Below are 26,579 nucleotides of genomic sequence, written 5' to 3'. Positions count from 1 at the left end.
GGACAAATTACTCTTTCTGAGCTTAGTTTTCTCAGTGTAAAATGAGGCTGATAATAACAGTAAACCCAGTGCCATGGTTTGAACTTGAAAATGAATATTAAATGTCTACCTCACTTTTACTAGTATTTCCCTTTCTTTTGTTTTTTAATATAATAAATCTGGCAGGAAACTACTATGTTCTGACTTGATTCTTGGCTTCTCAGCATCAGCAAGATGTTAAATTGGCAAAAATGAAAGAAGTTTAAAGGAAAAGCACTTGAAACAATTGATGTCAGTAGTAAGATTTATGTATACAAATAATAAAGATAAGGCATTTTTGTATAAACTGTGGAAACCATACTTTTGCAAAGAATGCAAATATAAAAGCATTTTGATTTAATTTAATTCTCATAAAACTTATGCTTTCACTCAAGGATTGGAGTCTTTATGCATGTTTTCATTAAGTTCTCAGTACTGCATGAGGAAGGCATTATTTCTCAATCGTAGATGGGAGGAACAGTGGTGCATGGAGATAATGTGATTGGGGCAAAACTGCATAGTGGGTGAGAAGCAAGCTTGTGTGGGCTCCAGGCCTTCAGGGCTTTGGTCTCAGAGCCTAAAGGTACAGGGTCCCCAGTAACTACTCAGGAGTGTAACACATGCCCTCTTGGGTTTCCTTCTCAGAACCTGTCAAAGAGGAGGAATTAATTAACCAGTGATCTGCTCCTTTGACTTGTCCCATGTCTAGCTGAACTTCATGTTCAGTAGCTGTCACCTCCCTTTTGTCCTGTCCCTTCATTTTACTCACTTCTCCAAACCAGGACTCTGGTTAAATTCAACTCTAACTTTCTCCAGGCCAGCACCCAGATAGCTTAGGAAGAATACACAATCATGCTGACTAGTCTGTCTTTAAATTCAGGACCTTGAATGTCCTATTCTCTCCTTGCCAAGTTTCATCACGTTCCTCCCCTCCTTCATTTTCAGAGAGACATTTGGAGCGTTGGAAGAGGATTGCCACAGCCTCTCACGACACCACCTTTCAAAGCCTTCCAGCACGTGTACATGCACATTCTGTCATCCTAGCGGTGACTGGGGGTGAGTCTGTACCCTGAGCGGAGCCCCCAGGTCCCATCTTCTCTCACCTACTCACAGACATTCGTCCACAGCTTCTCTCATCCTTCTCTGACATTTTTAGTTTGTTGTCATTGTTGTTTTACTGGTCTCTTGGGTCATTACCATCAGTGTTCAAACACATGGCCTTTTTTACCATACTAAATCCCAAATCCAAAGCAAAACAAAAACAAGCAAAAAACAAACAAACAAAAAAAACAAGAACAGAAATTAAAAAAAAAAAAAAAAACAACAAAACCCCTCTTCTTTCACTTTGCTTCTTCCAGCACCGATTGCCCATTTTCCTTGCAACAAAACTCTGACCCAGAGTTGTCTAAACTCAGCTTCCAATTTCTTTCCTCCCATCTCTTTTCATTCCGGCTTTTATCTTCGCTGCTGTCCCCCAACTGCCCTCGTCTGCGTTACCAATGTCTGCCTTGTTAAATACAGCTGTCAGCTCTCATATTAGTTCTGAAGCAGTTGACTCATTGATTCTTTCTTGTGAATAAACTTTCTTCTCTTGACTCTAGGATACCGTGTTCTCTGTTCTCTTACTCTACTCTATCTCATGTCCTCTCCATTCCGGCAACATGGGTCTCCCTGCCTCTTCGGATACGTCAGGCATGCTTATGTCCTAAGGCTTTTGTACATCTCTTAGGAAGTCTCTTCCCCTGGGAGGTGCCCATGGCTAACCACTTCACTCAAATATCAACTTCTCAATGGTTTCTACTTTGACTGTCCTATTTAAAATTGTGCTATTTAAAATTATAAACTATGCCACCCCTACATACCCAGATCCCCTTGTAATACTGGATGTTTCTCCCTGGCCCTTATCACTTTCTGATATATGATGCATAATATGTTTCTTTTTTGTATTTTATTGTTTCTTGTCTCTATCTTTTTTTTTTAAATTTTTAAACTTTTTTATAAACATATTATGTATTATTAGCCTCAGGGGTACAGGTCTACGAATCGCCAGGTTTACACACTTCACAGCACTCACCATAGCACATACCCTCTCCAATGTCCATAACCCCACAACCCTCTCCCAACCCCCCTCCCCCCGGCCCCCTCAGTTTGTTTTGTGACATTAAGAGTCTCTTATGGTTTGTCTCCCTCCTGATCCCATCTTGTTTCATTTATTCTTTTCCCAAACCCCCTCAAACCCCCCAAGTTGCATCTCCACTTCCTCATATCAGGGAGATCATATGATAGTTGTCTTTCTCTGATTGTCTTGTCTCTATCTTGCCAGAGGCAAGCTCCTCCAGGGCTAGAATCTTCTTTTGCTTGGTTCGCTGACAGAATATCCAGAGTGCCTACCATTGAACCAGGCATAAAGTGGATGCTCAAATGTTGAATGAATAAATGATTCTAGGAAACTTGCTGCTCTAGCTGTGCAGTTATAGACTTGGATGATATTGGGGCACTTGGGATTTGAGCCTACCTATTCCTGGTCTGAACTGATTCTTTGATGGAGAGAGTCATCAGATACTGTGGAGGGACTTTTAGGGATCCCTGGCCCAGCATTTTTCATTTGGAAGACTGCAAGATATTTTTTCAGAGATTTTACAAAAGTATACCACACTGTTAGCACCCTCTCTGGTGCATTAACAAATGAATAGAAAAAGCTCCAGACCTTATCTATACCTCGCATTCATGCAAAGCAATATGAGTTCTAGAATGTACTTATTAGGGACCGGGGAACCACCTGGGTCTCCTTTGTGGCCAAATCTTTGGACCTCATGGTCACATGGCATAGACTGTGGCACTGGGAATCTATTGGGTTATGCAGTGATTGCTAAATAGTCCATGTTGAAGTAGACAGACTATAGCTTGAAGTCAGATAGATGAAGGATCAGGGCGGATCCTGGACTTAACACCTCCTGGCTTTCCTTTCTCTCCACTGTAAGTCGCTGTGGGGCTCTGTAGGAAATGTAAAATTGCCAGCCCAAGGTAGGTACAGAGCAGGACCACTAAGGGCGAACTTTCCTTCCCTGAGGAGGAACTCTCTGCATTACCCCTATTATATTATTTCCTGGGTATCACAAAGGAATTTAACTTGCCTGAATATCTGAACACACACTAAAGAGATTAATTTATGAACCAGAATAAATGGAACAAAGAACTTCTTGCTTCTCTTTTATGAACTCTGAATGCCTCAGATTTACAGTAGAAATTACAAGACTGTAGCAACTTTCCAGGGAATATACATGAAAAGACTGTAAATTGTCAATTTTGGAGATGAAAAGAACTCAGTAGCCATTTAAATTTCCTCTCAGAATATGTGATTGTGCATATTTATTGAGAACCTACTGTGAGCAGGCTTGAGGTGATTTGTGGCATTGAGCATAGGAAAGATGGGACTTGTGGATTCTAGAAACACGAATGTGCTTTCATTGCACTGGGCAAAATATTTCTAACTTCTAAGGGACTTTCTAAGAGATTGTTAGGGGCACTTCAGAGGATGCTGCTAGGAAGCTTTTAGGGAGTTGTGCAAATGCATAGTCAGCTTAAAGCCATTAAACACATTAATTAATGCCAATTATTCTCGTGTGGTGGCTATAGGTGTAATTGGGAATGACTGCACCGCATCTGTTTCCTTCAGGCACAACTTTAGTCTTCATTTGAGAGTGTGTAGGACATCTAGGATTAAAAACAAAGTAAAACAAAACACACAACCCTTAGCAGTGTCAAGAAAATCAATTCCTAGGTAGTCCTATAAAGGTCACTTGCCATTTAGTGCTGTAATTAATTCACCTGTGAAGTAGAACTAGTAGCAATGAAATAAGACTTATTTTTCTGGAACTTCTAATGGAGGTTCCTCGCAATAGAAGTGGGTTGAAATTGACTATGGAAATTATCATGCAGCTCATGACTGAGGAAGCCCAATTTCATGGGAAGGGGAAGTAAGGACTGAGCCAGTGCTCATTGCTGTTTCCCTGACATGGCTCGCATGGAGAGTGTTTGTACCAAGCGTGACTAAGGCTGCGTTTGAGTTGAATTCACCTAGTCTTCCAAATTGAGTTAATTTCAGCTCTTCAGAAAAATACACACATGCCATACTTCTAATGATGCAAAACCAGTTTAGACTATAGGAAAGATTTTTCTTTATTTTCAAATAATTAGAACTAACAACGGCTTATTTTTAAGTATTAATTGGGCTGACATAAATGACTTTAAGATTCACTTTAAATATGCAGCAATAATTAGGTGAATGATTTGGTAGGTCCTCATCAACAGCTAAGTGAAAAACCAGAACAGAAAATTAAAAATAAAATATGATGTCAGTTAGGCAAACATATTTACATACTTCACATTTTCCTCACATATGTGAGTAGGGAAATAGTGGAAGTAAACATAGCAATGTTAGCAGTGGTCATCTTTAGGAGATGGGGTTATTGGTGCTCTTTTTCTGTTTTCTTTTCTGTATTTTCAATGCTTTTGAGGTTCCAGTGAAGGTCTGTTAGTCTTATAGTAATAGACCAGAGCCATTAAAATTGTGCTTAAAGGTACTTTGCACAGGGCAGGAACATAATACAGCAAACGCTGAGAGAATGAATGGGTCCATCAGGAAAGCTGACAAGCTTTACCAACTTTCTGGCAGCTTTGTCCATCTTTCTTGTAGGCTGATAGTAACATGTCACATCATGAAGGTTTCGTTACAAAATAAATGATAGCATATTATAAATCACTACCGTAAATAATAAGCACAGACAAATCAAGTCCTTTGTGATGAGACAGCTCTAATTGCTTTTAATTTCATGCTTTCACTTACTGTACTTGCTAAATCTTAAAGTTGTAATCTCCAGTGTTCTTTCAGTCATTAGTATAAATTAGCAATGCTGTACTATATGCAAATCAGTTGGCTGAAAAAGTCAGTTATGTGGAAAATACTGTAAATAACCTTTTTCAACTCAATTAAACAATTTCCGTGTGATGCCCCAGGCTTTGAGGAACAAGTAATTGACTAAAGCTGTTAAAAACCTCTGGGTCCAATTCAGAAAGCCTTACACAGACAAAATTCTTACTTTCTTCAGCACTAATGTTCTACGCCCAAGAGTATTGGGATAAGGCCAGGGATGAAATCCTAGGTGGACAAAAGAAGAAAGATAGGAGCTAATATTTACTGAACGCTACATGTACTATTGTCATTCTTTGTCCCCAAAGTGAAAATGGCAGTGAAATATAAAATGCAGTCAAAGATACGCCCTTCAGTGTTTTCCAGGCTGTGTTCTGCTGGTATGTGCTCTCCCAAGATGTGTTGTTGTGTTCAAAGGGAGGTTCATGGGGAACCTGGGTGGCTCAGTTGGGTTAAGCGGTTGCCTTCAGCTCAGGTCATGATCCCAGAGTCCTGGGATCGAGTCCCGCATCAGGCACCTGCTCTACTGGGAGTCTGCTTCTCCCTCTGATCTTCTCCCTTCCCATGCACTCTCTCACTGTCTCGCTCTCAAATAAATAAATAAAATTAAAAACAACAACAACAACAACAACAAAGGGAGGTTCATGAGAAAATGATTTGGGGAATTTTTACATAATGTGTATTGCTTTTGAAGGGCAAAAACAACATTGAGATGCTAAAGGTCTGGAAAGGTGTGCAGTAAAGAAATATGTTTAAATTGGTTTAATCCAATGGTTAATACCATGGGAAAATAAAATTGTTTTATTTCTTTTATTTACCTAATATCTGCTAACATCCCTTAGAACTATCATTCTGCGCTCAAAGACCAAAAAGCATTCAAGCAATATTCTATACACTGGACTTGTTGAATATGGTACATATGGAATTAGGAGGTAAATTCTATGGCTGCAACATCCCCTTTTGGTCTAGTAAGTAGTGTTACAAATAAATGCTACCACACACTGTCTGTTTTTCCTGGGAAAAACCATGTAGTGACCTGATGGCTGCTGGGAACCACTTAGGTCCAGGCCCATCTGATAAAACACCTGCTTAGAATTCTTGATTTTTAAAAAATAAAACGAGACACTTAAAAATAATTCAGTTGCACAGTATATATAAAGTGTCTTTTGCAGTTTGAAGACTGTTCCTCTTACCTTCCCACCTTTATTTCCACCTGCCACACTGCTAACCATTGTTCTGAGCCATAAATGTGAATATATTTTGACTATCAAACCCATATCCCTGGACTATGAGTTAGGGGGTCCAAAGCCCAAGGCCCATTGAGGTCTGTGGATCCTTTCTTCTTATCCTTCTTCAAGGTTCTGACACATTTCTTCTGCATACTGCTCACTCTTCTACTCTACCACTCTTTCTGGGCCTTGTGGCCAATCTGTATATACAGGGGGAAAAAATTAAAATTTGTCTCCCAAGTTCTCCTCTTTAAAATTCACCACATTACGTTTAGAGGTACACATCAAGTCTCTAGAGCATCTCTTGAAACCTGGGCTTGATATGTTTGCTGGACATTTCTATGTCTGGCTTGAATATGTTCATTTACACTGAGCAGACCAAACAAATAATAGAAAATAGAGCAAACTATGAAATAGGAGTGCTCTGGAGTAAAGAAAAAAAGAGGTATGATTGGAAATATATTGAATTAGAAATGGGATTTGTATTGTAACAGTTACCTATAGCATAATAGGTATGCTAAGACCAGAACATATTGACAAACTTATTAGTTCCTTCTACTGAACAAAATCAGAAGTTTGTGCAGGGAAGGATACAGTGATGGAGAGAAAATCTTGCTTGCCACTCACTGGCTTGTGTGCTGTTGGAATGACTTTTGGTGCCCTTTTTAACCATAATCTTTTTAATCCATGAAGTTAAATTTAATATTAAATGAACAACATTTATATACACTCTAAAGAAGAAATATTTGCACACTGCATTACTCTAGGGCAGTTTATTTGGAGTTTTTTATGTGTTTAGTAGTGTCTCTACCCCAAAGACTTATGGTTACATTTGATTTATTTTTTTAAAGAGTTTTGTGTATGAACTATTGCATTATATTTGCTTTTAGTGTCAGTGTGCCTTATTTCTCTCCTAAACATTTAACCTGCCTTTGATATTCTTTCATACTGGGATTTATTATTATTATTTAAAAAAATTTTTATATATTTATTTGTCAAAGAGAGAGAGAGAGAGAGAGAGAGCACACGAGCGCAAGCACAAGCAGGGGGAGCAGCAGCTTCCCCCTGGGCAAGGAGCCTGATGTAGGACTTGATTCCAGGACCCTGGGATCATGACCTGAGCTGAAGGCAGACACTTAACTGACTGAGCCATTCAGGTGTCCCTCTGGGATTTTTTTTAAAGTATGTGAATTCTCTTTTGTCATGATTGTGTTGAGCATCATTTTCCTGCTTCAGGGTAACTCCGGAATCTATTCTATAGTGATTACTCTAGGTTGGGTAAAATATTTGAATTTGAAAGCACCTTAAGGAATACACCTCAATCATATCCAAATATGAGATTTAGGGAAAGATTGTATGTCATAGAATGAGTAGCAAAAGGTTGCTTTGTATCCTCTGTAGCCTAATAAATCAGGCCCGAGACATCAATCTTTCTTTCTTAGTCTGAAAAATTTGTGCCATCTCCCCACCTGACCTTTAAGTAAAAGGATTATTTACAGTTACCAAATAGATTTTTAGAAAAATAAAAATTAGAGCAGGGTAAACCTCCTCACTTTAAAATAATTAGAAAAATTTGCATTCAGAGATTAAAAAAAAGGTTATTCTTATGTGATCCGTCTGGATCAGTGGTTCTCAATGGGCAAGTTTCCCCCTGTGGGACATTTGACAATGTTTGGAGACATTTTGACTATCACATGTGTGGGGGTTTCTACTAGCAACTAGTGGGTAAAGACCAGAGATGCTGGTGAACATCCTTTAATGCACAGGACAGTCCCCCACAACAAGACTTATCTGGACCCCAAAAGTCAGTAACGCTGAGACTGAGAAACCCTGATGTAGGTCAGTGGTTCTCACAGAGTGTGGCTTCCAGACCAGTGGCTTCAGCATCACCTGGAAAATTGTTAGGTATGTGCACCCTTGAGCCTCCTCTTGGGCCTCGTAATAGTGGGGCCCAGAGATTCTGATGCATGTTCATGTTTGAGAACCACTGAATGCATAGTCCAGTCTTCTTGTTTCTCAGTCACTTTGAAGGATATGGATTCTCGCTCTCCACTCAACCTTTTCCTTTTAATCAGTACCTAAAGTTTAAAATCCAGACCTTTCACAAACTCCAATTTCTTCTCTCCTCAAGAACCTTTTTGTGTGGTGGCCTCTCTCCAGTTCTCTGTCCCAAAGAAATCCACTTTCCAGGAGCAAGTTGTGTCGTCTTTCCCTTTGTATCTTTCTAAAACATTGGCAGTAGCCAATATTTACTTTGGTTTACCACAACTGGTCTACCCCACACATTTGTGTCAGGCTGTAGCTTGTGCCCTACTGAGTCAGCGCTGGTGATGGATGTGTATGCTGTTGCTCAGCATGTTTCATCAAAGGGCTTTCAAGATTAGCACTCGGAATTCTCTTTAGCTATGAACCTGTTAGGTCCATTTTGTTCTGGAGTTCGGGAGTATCCCTTGTTCTCATCCTGTCATCTCCTAACTGATGAATCGCTTCCATTTGGGATGTAACTCAAACTAGAATCCATATCATAAAATGACTCAGTGCCTATCTCAAGTGATGGCAAGATAACATAGATTTCTTTCCTTATATTTTAATTCCAATATAGTTAATGAATAGTGTTATATTAGTATCAGATGTACAATATGGTGACTCAACAATTCTACATGTTATCCAGTGCTCATTGTAATGAATGTTTCCTTAATCCTTCACCTCTTTCACCCATTCCCCCACCCACCACCCCTCCAGTAACCATCAGTTTGTAGTTAAGAATCTGTTTTTTGGTTTGGCTTTCTTTTTTAAAATTACTTGTTCATTTGTTTTGTTTCTTAAATTCCACATGTGAGTGAAATCATATGGTATCTGTCTTTTTCTGGCCGACTTATTTCACTTAGCATTATACTCTCTAGATCCATCCATGTTTCAGACATTTTATGCTATAATAATTTCCCATCGTGTATATATACCACATCTTCTTTATCCATACATTTATCAGTGGACACCTGGGCTGCTCCCATAATTTGGCTACTGTAAATAATGCTGCAATAAACATAGGGGTGTATATATCTTTTCCAATTACCGTTTTTGTATTCTTTGGGTAAATAGCTGGTAGTGGAATTGTTAGATCATAGGGTAGCTCTATTTTTAGTTTTTTGAGGACCCTCCATACTGTCTTCCACAGTGGCTGCACCAGTTAGTTTGCTTTTCCACCAACAGTGCATGAAGGTTCCTTTCTCTCCGCAACCTGTCAATATTTGTTGTTTCTTGTGTTTTTGATTTTACCCATTCTGACAGGTGTGAGGTGATATCTCATTGTGATTTTGATTTCCCTGATGATGAGTAATGTTGAGCATCTTTCCATGTGGGCTGTCTGGGTGTGTTCTTTGGAGAAAAGTCAGTTTATGTCTTCTGTGCACATTTTAATTGGATTATTTGTTTTTTTGGTGTTGAGTTGTATAAGTTCTTTATATATTTTGGATACTAACCCTTTATGGGATATGTCATTGGAAAATATCCTCTCCCATTCAGTTGTTTCTTTTAGTTTTGTTGATTGTGTCTTTTGCTGTATAGAAGCTTTTTATTTTGGTGTAGTTCTCATAGTTTATTTTTTTTATTTTTATTTTTATTTTTTACTGTGTTATGATGAATGCTTTTATTTTCTTCATAATTTTCCATTACAGATTAGTAATAGTGTTCCTACTTTTTATTTATTTATTTATTTATTTTTTTACTAATCCCAACTATTATAAGGCTTAAATTCAACAGTAATACCGTTTCATTTACTCTCATGAATATTTTTAGATACATGTAATATATTTTAATGTTTTTATAACTTACAATTATGCACTGAATTTCATTTAGTTTATTTTTGCTTTTGTTTCCTTGCCTCAGGTCACATATCTAGAAAAATGTTGCTGTGGCTGATATCAGAGACATTATTGCCCATGCTCTCTTCTAGGATTTTTATGGTTTCCATTCTCACATTTAAGTCCTTAATCCATTTTGAATTTATTTTTGTGTATGGTGTAAGAAAGTGGTCCAGTTTCATTCTTTCACATATAGCTGTCTGGTTTTCTCAACACCATTTGTTGAAGAGGCTGTTTTTTCCCCATTGCATATTCTTGCCTCCTTTGTTGAAGATTATTTGACCATATAATTGTGGGTTTATTTCTGAGTTTTCTAGTATGTTGATCTATGTGTTGATTTTTGTGCCCCAAACATATTGTTGTGGATACTACAGCTTTGCTGTATATCTTAAAATCTTGGGTTGTGATACCTCTACTTTTTTGTTCTTTTTCAAGACTACTTTGGCTATTTGGGTTGTTTCATATTTCTAGGCAAACTTTTGGATTATTTGTTCTAAATTTATGAAAAAGGCTGTTGGTGTTTTGATAGGAATTGCATCAGATCTTTGGATTGCTTTGGGAAGTGTGGACATGTTAACAATACTTGTTCTTCCAGTCCATCAGCATGGAATATCTTTCCATTTGTTTGTGTTATCTTCAATTTCTTTCTTCGGTGTTTTATAGTTTTCAGAGTACAGGTCTTTCACCTCCTTGGTAAGTTTATTCCTGGGTATTTTACTATTTTTGGTACAATTATAAGTGGGGCGGTTTTCTTAGTTTCTCTTTCTGCTACTTAATTATTGGTGTATAAAATGCAATGACTTGCTGTATATTGATTTTTGTATTCTGGGACCTCACTGAATCCATTCATTAGTTTAGTAGGTTTTTGGTGGAGTCTGTAGTGTTTTCTTTCTTTTCTTTTTTTTTTTTACATTTTTTTCTTTTATTTATTTTCAGCATAACAGTATTCATTATTTTTGCACCACACCCAGTGCTCCATGCAATCCATGCCCTCTCTAATACCCACCACCTGGTTCCCCCAACCTCCCACCCCCCCCCCACCACTTCTATATAGAGTATCATGTAATGTGCAAATAGTGGAAATTTTACTTTTTCCTTACCATTTTGGATGCTTTTTATTTCTTTTTGTTGTTAGAGCTGACAGGTTTTCCCCATTGAGTATGAGGTTAGCTATAAGTTTCATATATGTTCCCTCAAAACCTAATTTGTTGAAGGTGAATGGATATCGTACTTCATCACATCCTTTTTCTGCATCTTGAGATGATCATATGGTTGTTGCTCTTTCTCTTTTTGATGCGATGTATCCTGTTAACTGATTTGCAAATACTGAACAAACGTTGCATCCCAGGAATAAACCTCACTTGATCTTCGTGAATGATGTTTTTAATGTATTGTTCTGTTTGGTTTGCTAGTATTTTATTGAGGATTTTTGTATCTGTGTTCATCAGAGGGATTGACCTACAGTGCTCTCTCTTTTTTTTTTGTCATAGTGTTTTTATGTAGTTTTGGTATCAGGGTAATGCTGGCCTTGTAAAATGATTTTGGAAGCTTTTTCCCCCTCTTCTATCTTTTTTAGAGGAGTTTGTCAAGAATAGTTATTAACTCGGGGCGCCTGGGTGGCTCAGTGGGTTAAGCCGCTGCCTTCGGCTCAGGTCATGATCTCAGGGTCCTGGGATCGAGTCCTGCATCGGGCTCTCTGCTCAGCGGGGAGCCTGCTTCCCTCTCTCTGCCTGCCTCTCTGCCCACTTGTGATCTCTCTCTGTCAAATAAATAAATAAAATCTTTAAAAAAAAAAAAAAAGAATAGTTATTAACTCTTTAAATGTTTGGTAGAATTCACCTGAGAAGCCAGGGACTTTTTGTTGGGAGTTTTTTGATTAGTGGTTCAATTTTGTTGCTGGTAATCAGTATTTTCAGATTTTCTATTTATTTCTGACTTAGTTTTGGGAAGGTATATGTTTCTAGGAATTTATACTTTTCTTCTAGGTTGTGCAATTTGTTGGCATATAATTTTTCACAATATTCTCTTACAATCTTTTGTATTTCTGTGGTGTTGGTTGTTTTTTCTCCCTCTTTCATTTCTGATTTTGTTTATTTGCATTGCCTCTCTCTTTTTGATGAATTTGGCTAAAAATTGATCATTTTTGTGGATCTTTTCAAAGAACCAGCACCTGGCTTCATTACATCTTTTTTTTTTTTTTTTTTTTTTAAATTTCCTATTTTGTTTATTTCCCCTCTAATGTTTATTAGTTCCTTCCTTCTACTGGATTTGGGCTTATTTGTTGTTCTTTCTCTAGCTCCTTTAAGGTAAGGTTAAGTTGTTTATATGAGATTTTTCTTGCTTCTTCAGGGAGGCTGGTGTTGCCGTAAACTTTCCTCTTAGAGCCACTTTTGCCGCATCACAGAAATGTTGGAGGAGTCAGGTGTGTGAGAGGAGGCTGAGGCGGGGCACAGGTGGTTAGCAAGGTTTGCACAGCTGTGCAGTGGGAGAGGAGCTGAGGTCTGGCTAGAGGGGGGCATGTCTGCTGGAGAATGTGTGGTGGGGTGTGCTGTTAGCAAGTTAAGTAGTGAAGGTTGGCCCTGTCCTGGTTCCTGAAGGTGCGTCCATGTGTCCAGGCTGGGGGCTGGGAGAGGGAAATGGCACCCGCCAGCTCTTTTGTTCCTGGAGAACTTTCCCAGGGATCCCTGCCCCTCCAGCACAGACTCTGAGATTGGTAAACAAATCTCCTTTTGAGGCACCTCAGGCATTTTTCAAACCGCTGCTTGTCTGCAGGACTGCCTTTTTAAGGGCAAGGACTCAGTTTCCTGTCACTCTCCTGGCTTTCCCAGAGTCAAACCTGCTGATTTATAAAGTTCCAGGTGTGTAGACCTGCTGACTGTAAGAACTCTTGAAGTTATGCCCCACGGGTTTTCAAAGCCAAATGTTGTGGAGACTTCCCATGCCTTGCGTACGTGGCATTAATGTCTGTTTCTTTTCTTTCTTGACTCCTGTGGTGTCCCTCCCTCCTGTGGATGATCCCACAGGTCCCTTTATGTCCTGACCTTGTTTGCCCTTTTTGGATGTGGCCTCTTCTCTCCATTTAGCTGCAGAGAGTGTGTTCTGGTAGTCTTTGGGTTGTTTTCTGGGTTATTTACACTGATGTGGCTGTTATCTAGTTGTATCAAAGGGACACGGTGAGCTTAGGGCCCTCCTACTCCATCATCTTCTTCCAACATGGTTTCTTCATATATTTAAAAAAAAAAAAGTATACCACATTTTCTTTCCTGCCCATAGTGCAAAAAATGGAATGTCTAGAATTGTGAGACCAGGAGCTGAATTTTATTACTGATCATTTTGGTAACTTGAGATGGACCTCTAGACCTTAAATTCTAGTTAGGAAATCTTTAGGTTTGCCAACCTCATCCCTTCCCCATCATGCATTCAAATCCTCATTTCATTAAAGGAAAAAACAGCTTTTGTATGAGCCTTTATGATGGAGTGGAGGAATGCAAATCTTATAATTAAGAACTCAGTCTTCATTATTAGCCTGCAAATCATACAATAAAATAAACCTGGCAGACATGGCCAACTGTTCATACTCAATTAATTTGGAAATATATTATTCATCTGTTGTGGCCTTCTATTGCAGCTGACAGTTTTGCTTCTCTTCAGCTTTATTAAGGATTTCTGGCAAGTGGCAGTGCCAAAAGGGGTTGAAAGCCTAAACACAAAGCAATTGTTGTAAATCTGGAGGAGAGGTGAACCGTGTAACCACCTATAGCTTTCTTCCTGAATTGCCTCCTTCATTTCCATGAGGGCTGGAGAGAATCTAATGAGTTGATATAAAAAACAGTTTACATTGTCATTTGGGAAAGTGATCCCTGATCGTGAAGCTTTCCGACCAAGTAAGGGTCACAGAGCTGCGGTGAAGACAATGTTCACATTCATCCCAGATTAAAGATAAACTAATGTACTGACTTGCCAAATGGTCTCTTCACATCTCATTTTGTGTCGTCCTTCCAGGCTAGGGAGGTAATTGTGCTCTTCGTGGCCCTAGACTCCTTTCCTTTTCTTGATATCAAAGAAAGGAGGGTAGGCTGCCTGGGTGGCTCAGGAGGTTAAGCGTCTACCTTTGGCTCAGGTCACGATCAAGGGATCATGGGATCATGGCATTAATGTCTATTTTGTGGGTTCCTGTTCAACGGGGAGTCTGCATCTCCCTCTCTCTCTGCCAGCCTCCCTGCTTGTCCTCTCTCTCTTTTAAAAAAGGTGATCTGAGTTTCATTTCTTTGTTTTTATCTAGTTTAAATGTAACCTTGGATTGTGTCTCCCTTTTTAAAAGGTATGCAATGTGGTTTTTTTTTTCCCCTTAAAAATAGCCCTCATGTGGCCTTTTATAATTTGCAAAATTAGGACCTATTTCTGTTCCTGAAAAAGTAGCTAAATTCTGTAGGTTCCTGGGCTCCTTTAAGATGATCAATAAAATACAGACAGACCGTTTCCTTCAGAACAATTACCACCCATCAAAACAGGCAATTTTGTGATGATGTGAATTCAGCAGACTTGTTTTGTGTGTGTATGTGAGGAGAAAAGAGTTTTTCATTTCCTAAATCTATGTTTTTTAGGGAAGGGGTGAGGATGGATGGTGACAGTTCTTGTTTGAAGGTGTGTATGTGTGTGTGTGTGTCCATCCATCCCTGGGGGCAGTAGACTGTCTTAGGATGGCATGGAATCATGGAAGGAATAGATGTTTTAGAATAACAAAGAATGGATCTGTGAGGTAAAATCTGTCAGGCGTTTATCAAATGCTTTAAAAGTCAGGCTTCCTTTTTTGGAACCCCTGCCTTAAACATTTTATTGTCCTCAGTCATCAATCATTTCCCAATTCAAATGCTAATCACTTTCCAAATAGGCCCTCTCCAGAAGAGCTGCCTATCTGTACTCTGCCACCATCATGCTTATCAGAATTCAAGGTTCTGCTTCATGGGTACAGGCAAATAAAAGATACATGAATGTACCAGCATAAAATATAGTTTCTACTCCTAAAGCCTCTAGAAAGAAATAGAAGGGATATGGGGCACATCTCTTGCTTTGTTAATATGATTTTGCATTTTGCCTGTCACATTGCAAGAACTCAGTCATTTGTATCTTAAACAAATGAGTACAGAAGCAAACATGAATTCGGGTTCTATAAGAAATGTGACAGTAGAAACAGAACCAGTAGAAACAAAAGGTGCTTTTACTGGTCATTTAAACTATTTCTTTCTCTTAAAATGATATTATACATAATGCACTTCAGGTATGATATGAAAAGAAAATGTTACAGTTGTCTTGTTCAGCTGAGTTAGTCACCCCAAACAGGACAGCTTAGCTCAAAACAAAGCATTGTGTCTCTGCTTCCCTGTAATAGGCCTTTGTCAAATTACACGAGCTTTAGATCACCCTTCCTCGAGACTGTTGCTTTAGCAGCGCGAGGGCAGTTCCCCAGGTTAGGTGCTGAGATGATGCGTGGATATTATGCTGGACAAATGTCAGCTTGGTGTTGGGGTCAAGGGAATAGGGAGAATACCTGCTACATCCTGACCCCCTGAGCGCTGATACAGGAGGGGATTAATGGCATCCTACCAACGAAATTCTGGATTGCTACGTTTATAGCTCTCTTCTGGGAACTTCCTCTCCCCTTAGGTTCATCTCTTCATCAGAGCTTGGTAAAGATGATTTGGCAAAATAAGAGATGGGTGTTCTCCAAAGGTCTGCCAGATCAGTTCACCAGATCCTTCTAATTCCTTCCCTTGCTGAACCTCAGGCTTATTGCCACCTCAGAGGGAGAGGTGCTAACATGTACTGCTTAAATATTACTGGAGTCTGGATCCTGGTTCCATCATCTTTTGGCTGTGGTCCTGTAGGCACGTCGCTCAACTCTTCTGTGCCTCAGTGCCTCCATTTTCTAAAATGAGATTTAATAATCGCACTGATGTCAATGGATAATTGTGTTAGGTGAGTCAATATGTATAACAGTCTTAGAACTGTCCCTTGCATATGGTAAGTACTCGAAAAGTGTCAGCTACTTTTTATTGTCCTTGTGTCTGTCTCCCAGGAGCATTAGATGGTTTCAGTCAGAGGGAAGTGTGGCTACTTGTGTTATCCATGATGACCTCTCCATGGCATTGTAGATTGCTAATGGAGTAGGAGAGGATCAGGACTTGGACAAACCCCCTAGGAGGTAATTGCAAGGGACAGAAACCCTAGTTGACACTTTCTACTCCTTTTCCCGTTTCCATATGGTGGCTGACAGATTTCTAGGGAAATTAAAAAAAAAAAAAATTAATCAGTGCACTTTGGGTACCTTTATTTTATCTAATCCATTTTTAAGAATGGGTGAACGTTAGAAGATGCCTAATAGGTAGGGTTTATTTTTCTCACAGCACGGGGAGTCTAGAATATTGATTATTGGTATAGTGACTGGGGGTGGGGGTGTTACTGTGGTGGCTCTGAAATTCTTGTGGCCTTTTCTTCATATGTGTTACTTCATTCGTGCCCCTCTCCGTCTGAGAAAACCAAAGCTTTCCCAGACCTACCTCTCCCCACCCCCAGCCCATCCTTCATCCGGGCACTTTTTAGTAAGCTCTCATTGGCTAGAATTGGAATGGACACTTGACAAGCCCTACTGCAAGGGGGGCTAGGAAAGTGGGGCACAAGGATGTCAAATTGGATTTAAACAGATCATGACCTATTGCTTAGATTTAGACAGTGACCGAATATTCTCAGGAATCTGCGAAGAGGGTGGTGGCAGTGATTGGCATTGGCTAGGCCATTAGCGATATCTTCCAAATAAGCATCCATATTTACTGCTCTTGCCTATTTCAGTGGTAAGCACTTTCACTTGAACTATATCTTGGTTATTCATCCAAACAAATTCATAAATAGGTATCTCATTTTACAATTGAGATAAATGAGGCCGCTACTAAGTGGTGGGGACAGGATTCAAATTCAGGTCATCTGATGTCATGTTGGTGCTCTAACCCACTTTCCCATAGTGATTATATTAGAGCCAGAGGCAAAATGATTACCTGGCACCTCCTTGAAAAAATGAAATGTGATTTGTCAGGCTCATTATTAGAGAGAAGAATCTCCGGGGTCTCCTATTGTGAGTCCTGAGTTGAGAATTACTTGTCACAGCAAGTGACCCAGAATTTCCATGAAGCTCAGCCTTTCTTCTGAGCCTCTGGACACTTTCATATCTGTACCCATTTCAGGAATTGTGTCTTGATCTCTTGTATTCTTCTGCCTGGGATTCTTTTTCTTCTGTCACTTTATGGCAAGGCCCAGTGAAGTAGAACTCATACAAGGTGCATGACCCTGGACATTTCTTGACTTGTGATTACCCTGCTGTAATGACATCTTTTCAAGAAACACTCACACATAACTGGTGTGCCTCCTTTCGGTGTAGGGAAGAGTTCACAGTTCACCAAGGATGCTGTGGTGTATTTTCCACCCTGATTGCACTTACATCTGGTTTGAAGCCTAATTATGCCCATCAGCTCTGGCCTGCGTGTCTAGCTGTGAGGCTGCGGGGAAAGTTGGTGCTGTGTTCACTTAAAGGGGACTTAGCAGGATTCTCATAAGGGAGATCTAGTAGCCCCTGGTTTAGATCAGGGAAAAGGGAGGGCTTCTTTTTTTTCCCATTCCTTTTTAGACAGTGTGGGGCTTGGATACACTGAAGGAAGCGCAGTAATATGACGATGCTCTAGCACTTGTTGATATTGGGGAAGAAGACACTTTTCCCTTTTATTCCCTCCAACACCACTTTTTAACAGTTGTTTTTCTCCTTTCAGGTCTCCATCACAGTGATGAAAAACCTTCCCACAGATCTGAAAGTCGTTAGCACGTCAGTGTAAGTACTATGTGGTTTTTTCGTAAATTCTCAGAATGCTTTGAGACCTTAGCACGTCTGTCTAGAGCAGGAGTTAGCAAACTTTTTCTATAAAGGACAAGATAATAAATATTTTAGACTTTGCCGGTCATCTCATCTCTGTTGCACACACTTAATTCTGCCACTGTAGCATGAAGACAGCCATCTGTAATATGTAAATGAATGTGCATGGCTCTGTTTCAATAAAACTGCTTGTGAACTCTGATATTTGAATTTCACATAATTTTCACATGTCTGAAAATATTCTTATAAAATTTTTTTTAACTATTTTAAAATTTTAAAAAACCCTTCTTATCTCATGGTTTATACAAAAAGATTTGGTCTGTGAGATGGTCTTCGTTGAGTCTTCTTCTAGAGCAAATCTGTCTAATAGAATTGTCTGTGATGGAGATGGCCTATAATACTGAGCACTTGAAATGTGGTTAACGCAACTGAGGAAATGAATTCTTGATTTTAATTAATTGCAATTGAATTTTAATTTTAAGTATCAGCTTGCAGCTAGTGACTCCTATATTGGACAGAAGTAGAACTCCACTGTTTATCTTACAATATTCAGCACTCTCAGGTTTTTTAACTTTTGGATTAGAAATTTAAGTACCTGGAAGAAGCCTGACTGGCCTAGTTAGGGCAAAATCACATAGACAGCTTCAGGAGCCCCATTATTGGTGGGGTCAAGTTGGGGGTGGATTTCTTGCCCAAGAGAGCCTGAATATGTAACCCAGTGGGGATTTGCTACAATCTCCTGAAGTTCTTGCCTTTTAGGAAGAGCTCCCTAATGAAAAAAGAAAAGAATGACTTCAAAATAACTTACTCTTGGTAGCAGTGGAGTAAGAGAGAGATTCTGTCGCTGTACCTCATTTCCACAGTCCTCAATTCATACCACAGTGTTGACTTTTATAACCTGTCAGAGAATGTCATTGTCATTTTTAAATATGCTACATGTGTAATCAGTCAGCAAGTATTATTAAGCATCTGCTGTGTCCTTATTAGCCCAGGGCAAGGTGTCTTCGCAAATCGTTTCAGATTTCTTCTTCATCTCCTGCAAGTTCTCACATAGAGTGCTGTTTTGCAAACAATTAAAATGAAACCATAAAAATAGTATGGATTATCATTCTGTTACAGAAGGCACTTCAGAACTATATCATGCAAAAGCTAAGACTTTAACTTTATATCAACTTCTGAAACTCTGAGAAAGTTTAACTTTCAGAGCTTTGGCCCTACAAATAATGGTCTGTTTATCTGCTTAGGCTGCTAGTCATTCTTGCCTCCTACTTGGGAACCACCTGGAAACTTCCTTGTTTGTGTGGTGTGTGTGCAGAGATGGGGATACTCATTCTGAATGATAAATCAGGTAAGGCACCATTGACATTTCATCTGAGGCTGAAACTGTAGGATGGTGCAAGTCAGGAAAATTTTGGAGCAGAGATTTCTAGAAACAGCAGCTTCAGGCACTCTAGAGCAGGAATGAAATTTCTTTGTTAAAGGAAAGAAAAGTGGCTACAGAGATTTGGAGCATAACACAGTAGGAAGGCACTGAGGGGTGGATTCTGGAGATGGTCTATGATCAGATCATATAATGAGGTGTGTTAAGCACTCAGCACAGATCTGGAAAGTGCCTCATTTTAACACACTGTACACAAAAATTGCATCACTGACTTTGGAGGCAGGACTGTTAATTTATGGCTAAGTTGAAGGTAAAGAATCAGTCAATGAACATGCATCCAATTGAGAAAATAAGTTGGTAAAATTATGGTCCTAGTTTCCCTCAAGATATTGTAGACCAAGTAGTTCACAAGGAAATGCCTAATGTTGAGCTGAGCAGAGGGATATAATCCAGAAACCTCTAAGAATGGATGAGTTGGATCTCTTTTGGTCCTTTTGGGATTTAAAAAAAAAAAAAAAGCCTCAAAATGCTGATAAATTGCAGGGCTCAGACAACCAAGAGAAACTAGTGTATTAAATCATAGAAGATGTAGAGCTAAGATATCTAACAAAAAGCCGTTTGCTCTGAGCAGAAATCAACAAGAAGTACATAGAACTAGAAGGTAAAACAGCAACAAAACGAATCAGAACAAATTATCAAAATTATTAAATCCATGGAGCCCCAGAAAACCTGTATATGCAATATATATTAACATTTTTATTTATTTATTTGTCAGGGGAGGGGCTGACAGGTAGAGGGAGAAGCAGGCTCCTGCTGAGCAAAGAGCCCTGATGCGGGGCTTGATCCCAGGACTCTGGGATCATGACCTGAGCCGAAAGCAGATGCTTAACTGACTGAACCACCCAGGTGTCCCTGTATATGCATCATCACCTGTAGTCTGAATGCTTGATTGTTAGATCTTGGCATGGCTGCCAAGGTTTCAAGTCAAACTTGTAGAAGAAGTACTGCAACGACAGTATTTTAAATATCTATGAATGAAGGTAAAAGCAGGATTCTCTGAGAGAGAGAGATCATTCATTTACCTCAATAATAATGTTTGGAAATATACCTATGAACAGGGACTTTGCAAAGTAGTATATTCCATGGTTGATTTCAAAACCATTTTGAACACACTTTTTTTTTTTAAGATTTTATTTATTTATTTGACAGACAGAGATCACAAGTAGGCAGAGAGGCAGGCGGAGAGAGAAGAGGAAGCAGGCTCCCAGCTGAGCAGAGAGCCTGGTTCCGGGCTCCATCCCAGAACCCTGGGATCATGACCTGAGTTGAAGGCAGAGGCTTTAACCCACTGAGCTATCCAGGCGACCCTTCTTCTTCTTCTTCTTCTTTTTTTTTTAAATTAACTTAAAAATATTTTATTTATTTATGTGACACAGAGAGAGAGCACAAGTAGGCAGAAAGGCGGGCAGAGAGAAAGGGGGAAGCAGGCTCTCTGTTGAGCAGAGAGCCCAATATGGGGCTTGATCCCAGGACCCTGAGATGGTGACCTGAGCCTAAGGCAGAGCCCTCAACCCACTGAGCCACCCAGGTGCCCCATTTTGAACACACTTCTTTACGACGGTAAAGTGGGGAGGGCAAATGCAGGTTGATTTGCTGGTACAGGTAGAACGAGACTCTGATGATTCCCTTCAGAGCACCACCAGTCACACAGGCCATTGGCTTGAGGTCTTCACCCAGCTTTTGAGCATGTGCACCAAGGGGTTGTGATACCATTATCAGGTGTAATTTATTTCATTACAGGTATCAGTTTCTAGAAATCAAACATGACTGTGGGGAGTAAGGACTTGCTGTTATGGAAATATTTTTTATGGAAATGCAAAATGTCCATTGCTACCAATATCAGTGGCTTAATAGTATGCAATACTGGTGTTAGGGTACGGAGTCGACCACCCCTCAATCAGACAGAGAACACTCTCGAAAATGCAAGTCACACAGCAAGGTTTATTTCCAGCTAGCTGGGGTCCAAGTATCTGCCCAGAGCAGCGGGTTTCAACAAGGACCCCAAGCTCTCAGAGCTAAGGGTTTATATAGCATTTTCAAGGCACTTTTTCATAGCTACCTATATATCTTGCACCACACTTTGACAATTTAATTTTGTTTAACTTTTTGCCCCCCCGGCATCACCCGGGTGCCATCCTGGCGGTTAAGTGAGATTTAGGTTTAGAAGAGATTTAACTTTATTTACATTTCCTTCTGCCTCAGCCTCCTTCAGTTTTATGGTGGGGAGGGCGACACCAGGCCTCAAGGAACTGAGTCATTTGTCCCTGGAAACTGAGCTATTGAGAAGACAGCTTCTTTGTTGTATATCACTAGGACATTTGGAAACCAAGGGAGACTCCTGTCTTGCAGGATTGTGATCTCTGCAAGTTAACCATTTGTTTTTCTTTAACATCTGGTCCCTGTGGCACCACCACCTAACTGCCCTGGTGGTATATGATTAAGTTGTTTTTTCAGGTTTTAGCTAGTTCCTCTTATCTCAAGTCACACACCCAGTGTCAGCTGGTTAGGGACGCTCAGTAAAATGGCTCCTTGGCCTTCAGGATGGCCATTCTTATGCTAACCCACTCTTACAGTGCAAGGTGCCAGCTTTTGCTCTGCCAAGATGGCTGTACTTATGTCAGGGCTAGACTTGAGGTGGATACAGCCTTGTTTTTCTTGGCCTCCACACCTGGGGCTGGTTTCTGGGTCTTGTTTTTAAGTCCCCTGGGGAAAGGGGAGCAGGGACAGTTTAAGGGTTAAACAACAAAGTTATTGTTTAACCTCAATGGAAACCTCTGGCTAAAATAAAACTATAAAATAGGTCCTTACAACTGGAAAGTGTTCTAATTCCCAGAAAATGTTATCAGGATTTTAAGACTTCTTATGGTTATTCAAGGAGAGGTAAGCTAATAAACGTGTGTTTGCCAAGAACACGGGGTAGATATAAAGCCTAGAAAGCACCAGGTTTTGAGTTGTTCACGAGGGTCTAAGTTAGCTAGTTTTTGTATCTTGATTCATCGCAACTATTCTGTTTTATTTTTAACCACTGAAGAGGCTCCTTGACAGCACTGAGAGCATAGCAGGAAGGAGTTGCGGCTGTGAATGCACACTGAGGTGTGGGTATGGGGGGGGGCATCCATGTTGCACAGCCTTTTGTATCTTTCTATTTCAGTTACAGAATCAGAAATAAAAAAATAAGCCACCACACTTACCTCAAGCACCAAGGAGGACAGCGGCCAAAGAACAATATGTGATTTGTGTGAACAGTAGTTATCATTTTCTTTCTAGTGCAACTATTTTACTGTACCTACTTGGCTTTCTAATTTCTTAGAAGCTTCCGCATAAAACAGACAAAAAAATCTGTTTCTCTTGATAGCCAAGTGGTTGGTTCTCACCCACTTTAGTTTCTACTGCTTCTGATGAACCTCGATCTTCATGCTTTATAGCTGACTCGTCTCCAGCTCATCCCTCCTTCTTGAGGGGGTGTCACTGTCCAGGCTTACTTTTCCTGGCATTGCAAATTGATCAGCCTTAATGACTTCATGGCAGGTACACTTGGCCTTTTTAACCTGAAGGGGCAAACCTGATTCTGAAATACCTTTGAACTAGAGGGTACTATGCTAAGCGAAATAAGTAAATCAGATAAAGTCAATTATCATATAATCTTGCTGCTATGAGGAATTTGAGAAACAAAACAGAGGATCACAGGGAAAGAGAGGGACAAGTGAAACAAGATGAAACCAGAGAGGGACATAAGCCATAAAAGACTCTTAATCTCAGGAAACAAACTGAGGGTTGCTGGAGGGGAAGGGGGAAGAGAGATGGGGTAACTGAGGGATAGACACTGGGAGGGTATGTGCTATGGTGAGTGCTGTGAATTGTGTAAGACTGATGATTCACAGACCTGTACCCCTGAAACAAGTAATACATTATATGTTAATGAAACAAAACAAAACAAACAAATCAAATACCTCTGAATCCCAACGGCAGTCCAGGGCTAAAAAAAAAAAAAATCCTTTTCTGCAATATGGCAAGATGAACCTCTGAATAGAAATACCTATCCTTAATGTTAAAAAAAAATTCCATATTTGACCCTAAAATAATTCGATTTTAGAAAATGCTCTTCTCTGTCGGGTGGTTTAGTCAGTTAAGCATCTGCCTTCGGTTCAGGTCATGGCCCGCTCCTGCATGGAGATCCTTGCTCAGCGAGGCGCCTGCTTCTCCCTCTGCCTGCTGCTCCCCCTGCTTGTGTGCTCTCTCTGACAAATCAATAAATAAGATCTTTAAAAAAAAATAGAGAGAAGAAAATGCTCTTCTCATTTTCACACAATTTTAGCCACTTTCTTTTAACACCATGCACATAAAGCTAGAAGTAAAGTATTAAGGTTGAGGACACCACCCGAGAGATGAATTATGGTGAAAATAACTGTTCAAGGAGAAAGAAGGTAGTTTGAAGTCCACACATTTATAATCCTCTATTTCCTGCCAAAGGAGGATTCTGCCAGGAATATCGCATGATATAAACAGGGGAAGGAAGGCTTTCCATGGACCACTGAGCAGTCATTTTCTGGTAACCAGTTCCTGTCCTCTGCTATTCCTGTAATCTTTTTTTCACAAATCAGAACAAGTTTTCTTCACTTTTTCGACATCAGGGAAATTTGATGCTCCCAATATTGACTTTTTGATGTAATTGCAGTTTTGTTTGATGGGATTTCAAAGAATCAGGAGTAATAGTTCTGTATGTCAATTCAAATGTATACCCGTTAATAGACGTGAGGATGCATACACACGTACACATGCACAAATACTATTTTGGAATGGAATGAAGTGATTCTGATGGTTTTAGATTTCATCTTTAGAAAGATCATCAATTATTTAAGTTTGGAATGCAGCCCTCCAGGAGACAATGTAATCTATAAATGGCTGAGATTTTCATTTATACCTGGTAATGTGTCAAATGTTCACTTCACTTAGCATTAGTGTTTATTGATAATTTTTATAATCTCTAGGTTACTGTCTGATCCTTTTGATCCCATTTTTCTTTTAATATTTATACCTTTAAATATAATTAGAGATTGTTCATCAATTTAAAAGCTATTTAATAGCCTTTAAATATTCATTTTTAAATGCCCTTGGCTGACTTGAATGTCTCTGTGTGTTTGTGTGTATATGTGTGTGTGTGTGTGTGTGTGTGAAATTCTTCCTAAATAGCCACAATACAAGAGTAAAGCATTTAATACTGACTTAAATACACAAACTATTCAATTCAAACCTATGTAAATCATCTTGGGTTCAATTATGTTTATTCCATCTGTTTTTATCATCTGCTGTTAGGATAATTTATCATTTCTACATGGTATTAAAATGTAAATGAATCAAGAGAGGAAACACATCTGTGGACTGTTAGTTAATAAAACTACATTGGGCAAGTGAGCTAAGTCATAATAATTAATTAAATTTCACTGCCCATATATGCTTGTAATTGTATATTTAGTGTGCATTTGCATAATCACATAATGGGATCTATATGATTCATGCTTTGCTGAGCGTAAGCTGGATGCACAAATTACCAGTTCAAAATGAGAGTTGCTTATAAAGGTATCACAGAGATATTTTACTTTTATCAAGAAATAATATATAGGAAGTAAATTAAAAAAAAATTTTAACAAGAGAACAAGTCTACCCCTCTATTTATTTACTTTTCAGTAAGTTTAAATCCTTGAGGGGTACAACATCACATGGATTCTGTGACCAGTGGCTCTAGCTGGAAGGTTTCTTTGGAATTCGGCATGAACTGTGCTGGAATTCACCATTTCCATGAGCATGAGTTCCTTTCCCCCAGTTTACTCTAGCTTTGTTCTGTTGCCACCAGGAGTCACTGTGTTGTTCTTTACTTTGTACACATAAGCACATCTCTTGCCTAGATAGAATTCAGTTTCATCTAGAGCATAAACCCCTTTGGTCTTGCAAAGAGTTGTGTGCTCCTCTGTTTCCAGACACCCTGTTTATAACTAACAAAAATGGCCTTGGACCACAGCCTTCCAGACACAGTTGTCTCTACAGGAGTCCCATTCCCAGCAGGCCTCCACAGGTTCTACGATGGTGGAAAGAGAAAGGCCAAAAAAAGGGGGGTAAAAAATCTTTGAATGTGAGTTACACATTCTTTTTTCTTTTTCTTTTTTTAAAGAGATTTATTTATTTATTTATTGAGAGAGATAAAGAGAGTGCAAGTGGTGAGGAGGGGCAGAGGGAGAGAGAGAATCTCAAACAGACTCCCTGCCTCGTGTGGCACCCAGTGCAGGGCTCAGTGTCTCAACCCATGAGATCATGACCTAAGCCAAAATCAAGAGTCGGACCCTCAACTGACTGAGCCACCCAGGTGCCTTTGTCAGTTATGCATTCTTAAAGTTTCGAAAAGTAACTGATTGAAAAGATGTCAGCCCTGGCTTGGACAAATTCTGGCTTTGTTCTTTGAAAGCCTGCTTTTTAAAGTATAATGGTAGTATATTTAGTAGCTTTCTATCAGGGAAGGGTTTACTTTTTGGAAGACATGGTATGAGCTGGTCAGATTAGGTATTGTCCTGAGCTAGCTTGTATGTCTAGGGCCCCTCACTCATAATATTTTGTGATTGAATCACATTCCAATCAGTCTAATCCCCAAATTTATTTAATTAAAAAAAATGAAGCCTTGTTTTAGGACCATATCCTGGGGCAACATTGTGCATAATGGCCTTAAACTCATAGATACATACGACTTCTAGCATTTGTTCCAGGTGGCTGGGGAACAATTTCCGCAGTGATGTGCTGTAGACAGTAGTCTTTAGACAAAATCTATTTTTGGTACTGCCCATCTCCACCTCCTCAAAACCTAGTCCTCTCCACCTGCCCTTTGATTAGCAGATCAAAATAGCTCACTGCAAGTTTGAGTGACACAGACTTAACTTCTAAAGTATATTTGCATATTGAAAAGAACCTTGTCATTTTGAATAAATTTTGAAAATGCCAGTCTGTCCAAACCAGTCCCCTATCTGATGTCCTTTCCTGGCTCCTCAGTGCACCAAGTTCAAGTCTAAATTCCTCAAGGCATTTAGCATTGTCTCCTGGCTTTTTTATCTAGTGGTCACCTCTGCTTTCTTGTTCTGCCTTCCTTGTCACTCACCAGTGATCCTTCTTCAGCTTAAGAATTGGATTGCTAAGAAACCTCAAG

At 39.6% G+C, this 26,579-nt stretch overlaps 1 protein-coding gene and 1 pseudogene across 3 annotated transcripts in view; one reads left to right on the top strand and one right to left on the bottom strand.

Annotated features, from left to right (window-relative positions):
• The window catches only part of LOC309844936 (uncharacterized protein), a 422,422-nt gene that overhangs the window by 125,832 nt on the left and 270,011 nt on the right, over positions 1-26,579 (top strand). Inside the window, exons 4-6 of one of the 2 annotated variants that reach the window (XM_082692366.1) lie at positions 964-1,074; positions 17,852-17,910; positions 19,197-19,300. In XM_082692366.1, coding sequence (XP_082548492.1) covers positions 964-1,074; positions 17,852-17,901 — 161 coding nt within the window. In that variant the 3' untranslated portion in view covers positions 17,902-17,910; positions 19,197-19,300. The remainder of the gene's footprint in view (positions 1-963; positions 1,075-17,851; positions 17,911-19,196; positions 19,301-26,579) is intronic. The other variant, XM_082692369.1, reaches the window with a different exon arrangement.
• LOC309845804 (large ribosomal subunit protein eL33 pseudogene) lies at positions 25,084-26,223 on the bottom strand (annotated as a pseudogene). Its single transcript has 2 exons — positions 26,125-26,223; positions 25,084-25,466 (listed from the first exon to the last, which is right to left on the bottom strand). The product of its transcript is annotated as a large ribosomal subunit protein eL33 pseudogene (transcript).

The sequence above is a fragment of the Mustela nivalis genome (assembly GCF_964662115.1).
Source record: "Mustela nivalis genome assembly, chromosome: 12".
NCBI lineage: Eukaryota > Metazoa > Chordata > Mammalia > Carnivora > Mustelidae > Mustela > Mustela nivalis.
The sequence above is the reverse complement of the archived record's forward strand: the minus strand, read 5'-3'. Positions and strand labels throughout refer to the sequence as shown.